Here is a 14,597-nt window from a genome sequence, read left to right as displayed (position 1 = left end):
CTCTATATAGTTAACAGGTACCTTAAAATCACCTCACAAACAGTCGTCTCAGAATGGCCTGTATTGTAGGTGAATGGCTTAATATCACATCTTGGGAATTATTTCTCCTTGTGAAACACGTGGTTTTGTGCTGCAGGATGCACAGGGCCTCCCTCCACAACGCATACAGCAGGGCTCCAAGCAATGCACAGCAAATACAGCAAACGCATCGAGGGTGCAGTCAGACGCAATTTATTTTACTGAATTTAGACTCAAGTTCAACAAAGCATTCTAACAGGCAACAAGATTCAAACATCAGAGAAAAATCTATATAAACTGCAAGAAAGCCAGCTCAGAGAGTCTGTGGGCCATGGCTGCACTTCCATTTCATGGATTGTCAACACCCCTCTGTGCGCTCGTGTGGTGGCGCGAGCTCGCCCAACACACAAAGGGATATGACACCACAGTCTCCCAAAGACAAGTGTTCCTGCCATGAATGGAAAACATCACTGAAATAAAAAACACTTAAAGATGCTCCCTTAGTTTTTCTATTTCCTAACTGTAAAATATACTCTTAGCAACAGAACAAACAAATCTCCTTGGTTGGTCGCATCATTCATTATTGAAAGGAAAAATCAATATCATAAAAAACAAAACACTGAAATAAATAACTTTATAATTTACTTATAGGTAGTTTTGCTGCATTGCACATTACCACACAAAATTCAAAAGGTGACTTTTTTTAAAGCTTGGAAAACACATCTGCCTCTTAGAGTTTCTTGCTAAGTCTAGCACGCTTCTTACAAGGAAAACTAGTCTATGTAGGCCTGAGTTTAAGGTTTAAACATCTGTTCTTCTAGAGCTTGCCAACCTGAGGGCACAGGTGTGGATCCACAGGTATGACAGTGGGCACGGGCAAGGGATCTTCTCAGCCTCCAGGGCTCCAGGCTGAGCCACAAGCAGCCGCTTCGGTTTGCCCCAGGTTGGGGAGGGCTGCCGAAATCCAGCAGTTTAGGATGAAAATGTGCAAAAACCACGGGTACGAATCAGTATGTTTGTACCTTTAGTGTGATGTCCTTCAATTGATGGTGACATCTCTGAGAGCACCCTCTGGAGGTCTGAAGAGGAGCAGCACACGCTACGACTGACTACGGACAGACTAGGACAGACGAACTGACAGTGGGCGTGCCTCCATCAAGACTTCGCCCACCACGCTCCGTCTTTGACAAGGCTTTTAGCGAGTTCCCGCCAGGCCAATTTCTTTCACTTTCTATTACAGTATTCAGATGCCGCCTTGGCCGCTCTTATCTGGTATTAATTCTCCTCCTCTCGAATTCAGCTCCCCCCAGGCTTGCCTCTCACCCCCATGTCCCCGAGGGAAAGCCCCTGGCTGCCTCCTCTGGCGAGGCTAGAGGGGTGATAAAACCATGAGACCTTCTCAGGACAGCAGACATCTTGGCACAAGAGTGAGCCCTCCTGAACAGCACTTTTTAAATTTGGGGGTGGGGAGGCATGTTTCCTGGTTTATTAGAAAAGTGATCTTGAAAATAATCTAGAGAGAACTGTAAGAAGTGAAATTCTGGTGCATAAACAAATATTTTAAGATAGAAGTTGGGTCACTTCTCTTGCCCACCTTTTCGTGCCCACGAATGGTAACTATCTTCCTGAATTAAGAGTACGCTACTGCACCTCCGTTCTGTAATGGGGTTGTCCACGCAGGGGGCAGCAAACGTCTTCTGTAAAGGGCATTTGGTAAATATTTTAGGCTCTACAGGCCATGTATGGTCTCTGGTGCATACTCTTCACCTGTTTTTTCTTTAACAATGCTTTAAAAATTGAAAAACCATTCTCAGCTCAAGGGTCCTGCAGATTTTCCCTGTGGGCAAGTTAGCTGAGCCCACCCCAGGGAGTTATTTGGCAGGGGATAGTGGGCACTTAGCTGTGCGAAGTGTAAGCTTCTTTGGGCCCTGGAACTCTAATCTGGGGATTCTTTTGGAGAGAGAGGTAGGTCCCTGCGGGGGATGCTCACACCAGGCTGAAAGCAGAACTCCTAGGAGTCCGTCTCTACTCTGCTCCCTCAACAGTCCAGAACTGGACCAAATTGGCATCCTTTATTTAAAAAGGGCTATTTATGGTAGGAAGTCCTAATTAAGGCCTATTTAAATCTGCGCCTATGCTGCTTATCCTTACCTTGATTTTAAAAGGAAAATGACATACTCCAGGCATTTAAAAATGCTCCTTCTACAGGTTAAGGCCTCAGCACTCCAATTGGTTGGTGGCAGAAGAGCTACAGTGTGAACTTACTTCCTCTTCCCTACTAATGCCGTCCAGCCTGCAGGCCACCTCACCCAGTAAGTCAGGAGGCTCCCCAGCTCACTCTGCTGCGGGGCATCTGTGACAGCTCGCTTGTGTCTCGATAAGGATCTAAAGAGCTGGAGCCCAGCGTTTCCAGAGCTAGATCTTTCTGAGGGACATTCACCCCCATCCTCTCTGAAACAAGCCTCTGTGCCGAGATGCTGGAACAGCTTCCGGCTCCGCCAACCTTCTGGGTTGTATGAGAGGTAAACTTCTACCAATAAGTTTCTCATTGCTAAAATATTCATATTGAAGAGGAGAAAAAGAGAATTTGCATTTCTTTCATAAATTTGTGATATTTTAAGTCATCAGTATACAGTATATCATGTTTTTAAGTAATTAATGAACAAATAAAATCCAACTTTTTTTCTAAGTTAAATAAGGGCTTTTAGAATCTGAATTCTTTCTCTAATCAATGATTTTTTAAAAAAACAGCTAATAGTTCTCAAAATACACATTTGCTACCAACTAGACGAATTTAACTGTTCTGGAGTTAAGAAACAGAATGCATGCGCCACACACGTGCGCACGTGGATACACACACAAAGAAAAGGAACTTCACCTCAAAGACTATGTATGAGAATTCCCAAAGCTTCTAAAAAAAATGAATAGGTGAAAAACAACCAATCTCACATATGCCAACCTAGGTGTCCTTTTTAGGTTTTTGTTTAAAATGTCCAAATTGTTTTCTTCAAAATGTGAGTTTATAACTTATATGAAATTCAGACCCTTCTCTTAGTCTGGATTTGTGGTGGCATCGCCAACGCAGCCTCACCCACAGCAGTAAGAGAGAACTTGTCAGGCTAAGCATGGGGTCTCCAAAATAAAGCTGCTGAGACCATTTTTAACTGACTGGGAACAACAACCTGAAGTCGGAAGAAACTAGAGCCTTAACAATTAAACAAACAAAAATGTCTCCTAAGGAACTCTGAGGAGCCTGTCAGTGGCAGCAGCTTGAGGTCAAACAACATTGAAACCAGTGAAACTAGGAATTTTCCAACTCCTTAAAAAACAAAGCGTTCCAAGATCAGTGAAAGAAGGGATACAGAAAGTAAGTACCTGTGGTCAGGAAAAGATAATGGTAATGGGGATTTTTAAAATAACATGAAACAGTAAATTCTGAAGTGTGCGTTTTTAAAAGAAAGCCCTGTATCCCTCATTCTCTTTCAATAGCATTTCTCATACGCGCACACACACACACACACACACAGCTCTAGTGATTATTTCACATTTTTCAGGTCTCTTCTCTATCAAGTTTAAAAATAATTACTTCCTGGCACCTATAGTTCTCTATTTTGGATATAAACAGTTTTGATGTTTTAAACCTGCAAAGAAAACACATAGCAACAGACCTGAACAATAAACAAAACCTAAGCATCAAGACAGGCAACAAAGAGGATTATCGTCTCAGTCAGGAGGTGTTTTGGTTCTGTAAAGATATCACTCTTGGTCTTACCTCCACTGATGGAAAAAAACACCTTTGCCAGTTCCCTCCCATATCAAAGTGCATCTGTTTAAAATTGAACATACCTTTAAAAAAACCCAACAATCTCAGTAATTTTTGGCAGATAACCTATACAGCAAAAATGAAGTGATTTTCCCTTTTCCTACTCAGTTTGAAGCTGTATTCAAAGTGGCTAAATGTAGTACTTCTAGGACAGCAGAGCTTACAAACAGTGGATTGTGTTTTTGTTTCAAGGAACAAAAAGGGAAAGGAAAAACAAAACCAAATGAGAATACAGAGCAGAAACCCTGAGGCAAGAATGGCTTTTCCTCTGGAAAGTCTTCCCGGGGCTCTCAGTCGCGCTCACAAGGGACCAGCGATCTTCTGGGACGCAAGGCCTTCCTCCAGCCAGAGGGTGGCGGCAGAGCCACCGCGGAGCGTCCAGCGGTGGATGCGCCGGAGCCGCAGCAGGTACAGAAGGATGGCGAGCAGGACCACCAGGAAGCAGCCCGAGAACAGGTAGTGATTGTAGACAAAGGAGAAGCCCCGCCAGCGAGCGTGACTGGCCCGGAAGGTCTCCTGCTGGATATCTCTGCCCCATGGAAACAAAACAACACGACAGAACGATGAGAGATGGCAGAGGGCGAAACAGGGAGGACTGTGAGGTCGGAGTGCACGGGATATGGGTCGGGGACTTGGTTTAAGACAGCTCTGCACGAAAACTGTCACCTGGGTCTTGGGGGCTCGGTTTCTTTACCTCTAAATGTAGGATACTACGGCCTGACAGAGGGTAGCTGTAAGCATTAAGGATAAAACGTGGCAGTTTATTCCTCAGTCTGCAGCAGTTACCATCACTATAATTTGGGTAACAAAAATTACAGAAACCTAGACCTGTGAGCGTTTCACTAACCCACAGAATCCAACGTGGAATCAAAGCACGTTTGTCATCAGTAAGACCCAGCACTCACATCTTTTCCAGTTAAGCCAGCTAAAAGGATTGCTGGGAGATGCTCAATTAAATGAAGGGAAAAAGCCCAAAAAAGTTAATACCCCATTTATCAGTGAACCAGGGTCTTACGTGGGGGTCAGCTGACAGTGGGTCTGTGAACTCGAATGGGGGAGAATGTGCATCTTTCTGCTACCAGTCTGCCTAGATGCAGCGCCCCCTCTGAGCACGAAGGCAGACGACAAACTGCTGCTGCAGCAGGGGCCTCGGGCTTCCCGGGGAAACGCACAGACCTGTTACATCACATGGCCGGGTTTTGCAGATGCCTCGAAACATCATCAACATGCATCACTACATTGCAATTACAGAAATGACTAGTTCTGCTGCCAGATCTTGTCATTTAATGAGTTAATAAAGAACATATATTACTATATGACAGATTTGTTCTATAATATTTTGATAAATATATTTTAATATAATGGTTTCCTCTGTGCCCTAGGTATGTATATTATGCATTAAAAACAGTATTTTCAGAAGGGATCCAAGGCCACAAGGTTAAGAACCCTGGCACTAACCCTTCTGCACAGGGGTTAGGGAACAGCCAGTTGAGAATAACCGAATGTTTTTGCGGTGTGTATGATGGATAGCTAGGGTGGGAAGGGAGGAAGCCCTGGGGGGATTCTACAATTCTGCCCACGGCCAGCACTAACAACACCCCAACATCCACAGCTCACAGCTGCTGCGATGCATCAGAACTGCAGAGAAGCATCTCGTTTGATTCTCATTACCAACGCAACAGCCATACCTGAGGGGTAAAAAGCGGGTCCTGTAAAGGATTGCTCCCAGAGTCCACTGAACCTCCTTGTCGTAAACTTGTAAGGCTGTCTTTAAGTTTTTATAGTTGACGGGAAATGAAAAGCCCCTGTGAAATACCTCGAACATCCAAGCAGATTTGAAGCATTGATACCTATGAACACCAAGCACAAACATGAGCGGGACTGATTCATTTAGCAAAATGAACCAAAAAGACAGAGACAGCCTTCCCTCTGTGAGCAACGTGGCTGCAAAGGCATCAGGAGGCGAGTGTTCTGAGCAGCCAAACCAACCGTGCGCGTTTCAAGGTGACTGACTTGGTTTACGCCCCTTGTCCCGCAACACGAGATGGTTCACCTGTTAAAATCAATTAGCTCATGAAACTTGGTCTCAGCATAATTTAACACGCTGTTGCCATGACAGGTTTCTTCCTCAGGGATTCCATCATTTACTCATTGAATAAATACTGGGTAAGTTCCAGCCTCTTTGGATCTGTTTCTTTGTTATAAAACAAGAAGGCAGGAGGATCTTTTTCAGCTCTGATATTCTAGGATGCTAAATATTTATCAGAGGCTTACTTTTTGCAAGCAGTGGGCTAAGCAAGCAATAATAATAAATAATGAGACAGTCAATGGACTTAAATGACTTAGAAGAGGATTTTTGAAAGGCAACAAATAACTATAAAACAAAGCAGAATATGATAAACACCATTAGCAAGACATAATCAGTGCTCTGGAGGGAGACCCGGAGAGAGGACGGAGTCCGGTTGAAGGGGCAGAGGAAGACTCGAGAGGGGCAGCATCTGGCCTGACTCGGACATCTGGGCAGGCCTTCAACAAGCGAAGGCTGCACGGGGGAGTTCCAGGGGGAAGGAAGAGCGGAACTCTAAGATACGTTTGGGCACTAGGGTTTGCTGTCCCATTTGAAAGGAGCCCAGGGCAGATGAGGAGGAAGAGTGACTGAGGATAGGAAGGCAGGTTGGGGCCACGGTGTGGCAAGCCAAGGGGCCAATACTGAATGTGCGGTTTCCTGCAGCCCCGGGGCCTGGCCGCCCACGACTTACTTCAGCCTGTGGAGGTCCGCGTGCGAGGCGTAAAGCCCTCGGTCAAAGCGCTCCCGCAAGATCGACCACTTTGTTGCACAATAATCCTGAAAGAAATTTCACCCAAAATAAATGATTAGGTTTAAAGGGTTTATTAAAAATCTTTTTCGTTTTGGAAAGGGTTTACCAAATTCATATTCATAACAAACACATTCTTCCAATTAGGAAACACCAGCTTAACTTCTCTATGTGCACGGTGAAGACAAGACTTACGACACTCCGTGAATACTTGCCGATTAGCAAAGACAATGCTTGTTCTTTGTCTTAAAACTTTGTCAAGGTTTGTTAAAGAGAATGTCACTGCCCACAACCAGCCTCTTCTAAACTGCTTAGTTTCTTCCCCCAGGACTCGTGCCTGTGACAGGCAGAAACTTTCAGAAAAGTGAAGTGGTTCAGACTGAGTACCAATGTCTTTGGCTGCATCGTGCAAGGTTCTGAGAACAGAGACAACTGGAAAAGGCACTGTCTTCTCGAGACGGGAAGCCATCTGCAATAGTAGTAACATTAAGAGCTGGCGTCTGCTGGGTACTGTGTGAGTGCCTTTTCTGAATGTGATACTTAAAACAACTCCTTGACACGGCTACTACTCTAACCTCTAAAGGATGAAGAGACTGAGGCTCAGGGAGGCGGTGAAACTTGCAACAGGGAACACAGAGACCAGCACTCAGCCTGCGGTGAGAGGGTAAGGACAGGCATTTCAGGCAGAGGAAACAAGACACGAACAAGACAGAATACAGAGTTGGGTAGATGAGAGGGAAACGAATAGCGGTCTGAAACGGTCAGAGTATAACGTGATAGGTGGGAGACGAGGCTGCAGGGTGGGGACGACATGCTAAGGAATTTGGAATTTATCCTGGAAGAAAAAGGCAGCTGCTGCAGGTCTTAAGGAGGCGAGCAGGCGTCTGCACTTGTTTCAGACAGAACCTTCGGGAAGCAGTGTGGAGGATGACCAACGGAGGGAAGACCAGAAGCACGAAGACCAACCGGGAGGCTCCTGCGACAGAGCAGGTGACAGACAGGCCTGGACCAGGACAATGAGAGTGAGACAGGAGGCAGGGAGGGGTATGAGAAATATTTATGATGTAAAATAATAGGCTTGATGACTGATTATATGGGGGTGTACAGCAAGGGATGAATGAGTGACAGGGAGAAGCCTGTAACTCCTGGGTTTCGGGGAGGGGGACTGGATGGTTAGTGATGCCATTAACCGAGACAGCATAACCGGGACAGCATGGGGAGAACACGGGGGGTCTGTCCGGAGTCACAGGCACTGAAATCTAGCAGGCACTGGGCAGGGGTCAGGCCTGGAGCCTCTTCTTGAGAGGCAGCAGCAAACCATGAGCATGGATGCGACCATCCAAGAACCTGAAGGTCAGAGGGCGAAGGGGAGAAGTCTGGGATCACCAGGTATAAGGGGCATGAAAGGGGGAAACCTGTGAAAGAGCTTAAGAAACTGTCAGAACGGCAAGGGAGAACAAGAGAAGGGGAGCCTTGGAGCTAAAGGGACAGGAAGGCTCGAGGAGCAGTGTCAGACAATTCCATCATTACACGGCAATACAAAGACCGTGGTCTGGGAGCCACTGTGACCAGAGCAGTTCAGAGTGGTGGGCAGAAATCGGCTCACACGGGAGTTTTTACTTCTGCTGTCACTATTTCTCCTGCCCAACCAAGGGAACAGGGCTCCCAGCGGTTTCCGTTCTTTTGACCTGGGCCTCCAGACGTCAAGGGAGGATGTAAGCTGCCACTGTCCACTCGGTCTCTCAAAAGCGAGCAGAGGACGGCTTCTTTAAGGTTACCTTTGCAGCTTTAGTGAACGTAGCAGCATTGTAGTCTCCCCCCATTCGTAACACGTCCTCAGTGCAATAGTAGAACTCAGAAAAGCCATAGAATTCACTGTTCTGGAAGTGAATTGGGGGCTGGTAGACCCCATTGAGGGACGTCTGCGTCTCATTTGTTTTATTCATGAAAGGCTGGATAGTCTCGCGACACAGGTCAAAGTCTCCTGTCCCTCGGAGGTACAGGGTCTGTCCATTTTGCTGAATTTCATCTTTAATGTCTAGGGGTAAGCAGGGGTCCAGGTACGGAGTATCAGGAATCAGACCAGTCTGTTTCCCCAGGAGCCTGCATCACAAAGAGAAACTTGTATCATGTTTCGGAGGATAAGTCAGTGCAAGGAACACGAGTCCTGCAGGGTGTTCTGCGGGGACACAAAAGGGTTCTGGGATAATTAGGAGAATGGGCACTTGGGCCCTTCCTAGAGATTCAGGATACACACCTGCATACAGCAGACACCTTAACGAGTCCAGTGCAACAGCCTCCCGGTGCCATCACCCGTCACCTCACCGAGAGACGGCCTGGCGCCCACCGCCACACCTCTGCTCAGCGAGCTCCTCTCAGGCTCACATTCGCGGCAGTCAAATGCCCAGCAACTGTGTTGTTCCCAACCCCACGGTGCCACTAGAGCTTGTGATTTTAATTATATACAGACAAAATGTGACAATGAAAAGAAGTAACTGGCCCTGTGAAAACTAGGTTAGATGCCTTAGAAAAATATGAAAAGGCAAGTTGCTAGAAAATTGCTGTCAAATTAGGTGCCAGCAAGATAAAAAAAAACTGGGAAAAATCAGTAAAAATCTAGAAGGATCTGGTATCAAATTGCTTCACAGATGTCTTCAAGTCCTCAGTATTCTTTTTTTTTTTTGAGGAAGATTAGCCCTGAGCTAACATCTACTGCCAATCCTCCTCTTTTTTTTTGCTGAGGAAGACCGGCCCTGAACTAACATCCATGCCCATCTTCGTCTACTTTATACGTGGGACGCCTACCACAGCATGGCGTGCCAAGTAGTGCCATGTCCGCACCCGGGATCCGAACCAGTGAACCCCAGGCAGCAGAAGCGGAACATGTGCACTTAACCACTGCGCCACCGGGCCAGCCCTATGTCCTTGGTATTCTTTAAAGAAAGCCAAAGTGACATCAACATGAGGGGTTGCAGTGCATGCCAGAGAAATGATGGATGTAGCCTAAGAAAAAACTTCAGTCCAGAGCAGAAGATTGGCCAACGAACATACAAATTAAAACTAATTATTATAAAAGTCCAAGACTAGTGAAATGTATATTTCGCGCCACCATTTTCAGTTGCCCTCTGCCTAAATTAAGAAGTAGCACTGAATTGTCCATTATATAAGCTTCTTGACATTAAAACCAATTAGGAAAAATTCGGGTTGCAGAATAAAGTGTTTCTTCAAAAGTCTGATTCAAATGTCACTTATAAAATATTTCTATTTTAAAACTATTATAAGATTTATTTAAGAATGTGCTAAATAATATACCACCTTTAAAAAGACACTATGAGACTGCCAATCCTGTAACTCACACTATTCAGCTAATGTCTGGGCAGACAAAGGACAAGTTTTTCTTGCTTTTCCTATTCACATACGTGAATTTCTGGAAAATGTGGTACCGAATGGCTCTGACCCGGTCTTTCTTAAAGTTCAGGACTCCACGGGTTTTCTAAGATTAAATTGGCCAAGTAAAGATACTATCATTTATCTCTATGAATTAGAATTTTTCCTCTCAAAAGTGTTTCATTAAAAAAAACCAAAACAAAATAGAGGAATTAACAGGATATCTTACATAACCCAGATTTCAGACTTTTTTGTTCATCCAAACGGCTTTTCTGTTCTTATGGACTAATTTCAAATAAATAATTGCTATATACTTATAAAATAAATTTAAACTGATAAAGTGTTGCTTTTATTTGTTTTATACATTTTCTATACCAGAATTCTTCATAAACTCATTTTTAAAAGTTTCACTGCTAACACTGTTTACGACCACCAACTTTGACTTCTAGATCCCTTCTGTCTCTTGAATAACTTCCTTCATTCCGGTCTTATTCACTAACAACTGCACGGACTGGTTTTCAATAACTTCGCCAGAACATCACCTACCCCAACTTTATCCTCACTGACCACAGGCCTCCAGGACACACACAGCAGCCCAGGTGCTGAGTTCCCCAAGGACTCTGCAAGCTGGAACAGCCTCATCCATGCTGAAAACTATTTTCATAGCCTGAGATGCAATTTCTAATCCATCAGGGGAGGTGTGGGTCTGAGAGAGAGACCCTCCTTTGGCGCCTGCTGGGAGGTGGGCTGAAGGCAGGACCCTTGTGTCCTTCCACATCTTCTCCCAGCTCAGTTGGCAGGGGAATAAAAAGTCACCTAGCAGTGCTGACACATTTCTGTTGACTGGGGTCTCCCTGCTCTGCCTGGATATGTTTTCTAGGAGGAGAGATCTAGGTTTGAAAGTGACTGCCAATGAGTGGAAGGTGCTTTACCTGTTCTTTTGAATGGTGTTGGCAAATATTCTGTCTTCATATCTCTGTCGAGCAGCATTGCCACCAAACCCAAGAAATGTGGCCACGTAGACTCGGTACACATGCTCAGTTTGGTGAACATCGCACCCCAAGTTAAATTCAGCTAACAAGTTCTTAGCTATTTCTTCCTGCAGACGTAAGGATAAAAAACTAATATTTTAAATAATACAAAAACAATTACTTCCTATTAAAAAGAAGAATCTAAAAAGATTCTCATCTAATAGGAGCAAAAATTTCTGCTTCTGCATTTCCCAAGGATCCTTCTAAGCATCCCTAATTCAATATGACAATTCTCACTTAAGAAGTTTCAGATGAGCTGCCCATTTGTGATGTTGTTATGACTTTTTGAAAAAGGAAGTTAGCAATATAGTTCATATCCTCTGGTCTAGTAAATTTACTTATTGAATTCTACGCTTTGGAAACAATCCTAAACATTCAAAAATCTCTATACAGAAAGATGTCCTTTGCAATACTATGACAGAAAAAACTGATGTAACCCAAATATACAACTCCAAAGAGGGTTTAATTAATTATGGTAATTAATAGTTTATGGAAGATCATGTTTATGCACTGTTAAATAAAGGACACAAAATTGTATTAATAGTAAGATCAATTATAAACAATATATTTCTGGAAACTATAAATAGGAAAGGAAAAATGAAAAGAAATACACCAAAATGCTAACAATGATTTTTTTGGATGATGCATCCATGGGAAATTTTTAATTCTGATTTTTCAGTATTTTTCCCAGACTTGCTTTATACATATTTTTTGCTTATCTTGAGGGAAAAAACATGACTTTTTCAGAGTGGAACAGTTTCTAGAGGCATGTCTGGATGGGAAACACGAAACATAAATTGTAACACTTGAATTTACTAAGCAATTTTCTTTTCTTTTCTTTTTTTTTTTTTTAAAAATTGGCACCTAGGCTAACAACTGTTGCCAATCTTTCTTTTTTTTTTTTTTTTCTGCTTTATTTCCCAAACCCCCCAGGTATATAGTTGTATATCTTAGTTGCAGGTCCTTCTAGTTGTGGGATGTGGGACGCCACCTCAACATGGTCTGACGAGCGGTGCCATGTCTGCGCCCAGGATCCAAACCCTGGGTCGCTGCAGCGGAGCTCATGAACTTAACCACTCGGCCATGGAGCCGGCCCCTACTAAGCAATTTTCCAAGGTGCTTAATAAACCTATGAACCACGTTTACGGAGCGAGCGCTCGGGGCCTGGCGGTGCATTAGATGCCCTGAACATGCATGATCTGACTTCAAGCTTAGAACACTCCTGTGGTAGAGGCACTTGCCTTTACATTTACAGATGAAGAAACCAGCTCAAAGAAGTGAGACTTGCAAAAGGTCATACAACTAGTGAGGACAGGGTGCTGACGCAGCCCGGGCTGGTCCAACCCAAGTCTTTCTTAACTAGTACGCTGTGCTAGGGGATAGGAAACCAGGCTTTGGAAGTAATTCACAGCTCAATGGGAAGAGAGTAATAAAGACATGGAGCAATCCAGGAAGACGCCTGGAAACCCTCTTGGTGCTCTCTACACAAGGCTGCCCAGGCAGTGACTGAGAGCACTGAAGAAGACGGAGAAAAGCAGTAAACCATCAGTGGATACAAACCTCAGTTCTTTCCAGAAAAGACAAAAGCTGCCTGAGCCATAAAAAAAGCTTTTTCCCCAATTATACCTTAAGAAATCTGATGCTATTAGATTAAGTTTTACAATACCTGTTGAGAAAGGAAGTGACTGCAGAGAAAATATAAACAAAAGCTCAGGCATGTGATTGACATGTATACCAAAGAGAACCCCTCAGTTCAGAATGCAAACAGCTGATTCAACGAACAAACACACACGTCAGTGGAGGTCTGCCTTGGTTCCCTCCTGCCTCCTTTCTCCTGGGTTGAGAAGGTGGTACCTCAGCAAGCACAGTAAAGATGTGTTCAGACTCAGAAACAAAACAAAAATGGATGGAGACATGTTAAATGAAAACCAAACCAAACAGAAGGAAATTTGTACAGATAATAACCTGCTGTGAGGAGGCAAAGCTTACAGTTTTGGGAACTTCATATGCTATCTGAGTGGACACGCCTCCCATGTCGAGAATACCAGCCGTTCTTTTACGGAGAATGGCTTCGCTGCTTTCACTACCAGGAATGTTAACTTCCACAACTGCCTCATCATCTGGAGAGAGCAAGAAACAGCAATGGGAACAGAACAAACCTAAAGAATGGGGCTGTTCTGAAGAGTCATCTTGTTTTCATGGTACATTTCAAGCATATCTAGGCAAATCCAGCCCACTCCTCCCAACTGAGATCAAGTTAATTGTGTGAAACAGCACTCCTCTCACTCCACTCCTACACACTCAGCTGTGTCACAAAACTGTGCTCCGTTTTTATCCTTTGGATTAAATAGAGAAAGCCATCATGTCCAGTTAGACACAGTAGCTGGAAACAAGATACTCACCGTCTTCAATATGCTCAAATCGTCCCAGGACAAAGTTAATGCCAATCCAAGCATACACACCTACAGACATTTCACGGGGTGAAGGTAAGAAGAACACAGTGTTGAAACATTGTGTGACACTGATCAATGCACTCTGTGCAGACATCTCATTTATTTTACTCCCTGCCAACCTGTGAAAACATCACCTGCTATAACACATTTCTACTGATGTATTTTATCTCTTAGTGGTTTTCCAAGAACTCTCAACTTTAAAATTTGTAGTTTCACATCATTTACATAGGTTGAAAATATAATTCTCTAGGTGCTGGTTTTCCTCTGAGATTTACAGGTTGTCTTGAAACACTGGCATTTTTACTTTTTATGAAGTTAAACTTATCAATTTCAAGGCTCTAAAAACAAGTTAACTTTGACTCTTTCCTTTCCTTTATCCTTCACTTCCACCCAGTTGCCAAGTCTGATGCTCGTTTCACATTTTCCACACCTGATCGGTAGCCCCGTGCATTAGCACCTTGATGTAAGCTGTCAGAGGGAGTGACAGCCCATCTAATCCCCTTCCAGCCCCTCCTCCTCCACTCCACTCCTCTGCTATTAGACTGATCAACGGAGCCAAGTCCAAACTCCACAGCCTGACCATTCAAGACCTGTCCAACTTTTAATATCCCCACCACCTTTCAAAAGGGCCATAATCCAGTCAAACTAAAATACTTTTGTTCCTTTGTCCATAGTGTATCCTTTCCTGTGTTGACTCAGATCATTTCTTCTGCTGGAATGTACTTCCTCTCTCTCAGAGCCCTGCCCTTACCATGCCCTGGCATGCTGTACTTATAACTGTCCCTTGAGGCACACTTCAAATGTCACTTTCTCCGTGATGCCCCTAGCCAGAAAGAAAAACGTCTCCCTCTTTCAAGTTCCCGTGATATTTTTTCCTTATCATTCTTACGGCACTTAAAACTCTACCCCGTATAGCAGCTAACTGTGTACCTCACTTATCGGTAAACAGCTCAATGGCAATATCCAAATTTCATCCAATTTTCTATTCTCCATTGTGCCTTTCACAGAGGACTATTTGCTGAAATGATAGAGGATTCTGAAATAAAGGTTTTTTGGCCTTCATTTCCAG

At 44.1% G+C, this 14,597-nt stretch overlaps 1 protein-coding gene across 2 annotated transcripts in view; it reads right to left on the bottom strand.

Annotated features, from left to right (window-relative positions):
* Positions 1–215: 215 nt before the first annotated feature.
* ENTPD4 (ectonucleoside triphosphate diphosphohydrolase 4) overlaps positions 216–14,597 on the bottom strand; it is a 33,228-nt gene continuing 18,846 nt past the window's right edge. Inside the window, exons 7-13 of one of the 2 annotated variants that reach the window (XM_044766839.2) lie at positions 13,478–13,537; positions 13,041–13,195; positions 10,977–11,143; positions 8,436–8,760; positions 6,601–6,686; positions 5,530–5,691; positions 216–4,370 (exon numbers count right to left, since the gene is read on the bottom strand). In XM_044766839.2, the coding sequence (XP_044622774.2) occupies positions 4,142–4,370; positions 5,530–5,691; positions 6,601–6,686; positions 8,436–8,760; positions 10,977–11,143; positions 13,041–13,195; positions 13,478–13,537 (1,184 nt within the window). In that variant the 3' untranslated portion in view covers positions 216–4,141. The remainder of the gene's footprint in view (positions 4,371–5,529; positions 5,692–6,600; positions 6,687–8,435; positions 8,761–10,976; positions 11,144–13,040; positions 13,196–13,477; positions 13,538–14,597) is intronic. The other variant, XM_044766840.2, reaches the window with a different exon arrangement.

This window comes from Equus asinus, chromosome 3 (assembly GCF_041296235.1).
Source record: "Equus asinus isolate D_3611 breed Donkey chromosome 3, EquAss-T2T_v2, whole genome shotgun sequence".
Taxonomy (NCBI): Eukaryota; Metazoa; Chordata; class Mammalia; order Perissodactyla; family Equidae; genus Equus; species Equus asinus.
This window is presented reverse-complemented; position numbering and strand designations above follow the sequence as displayed.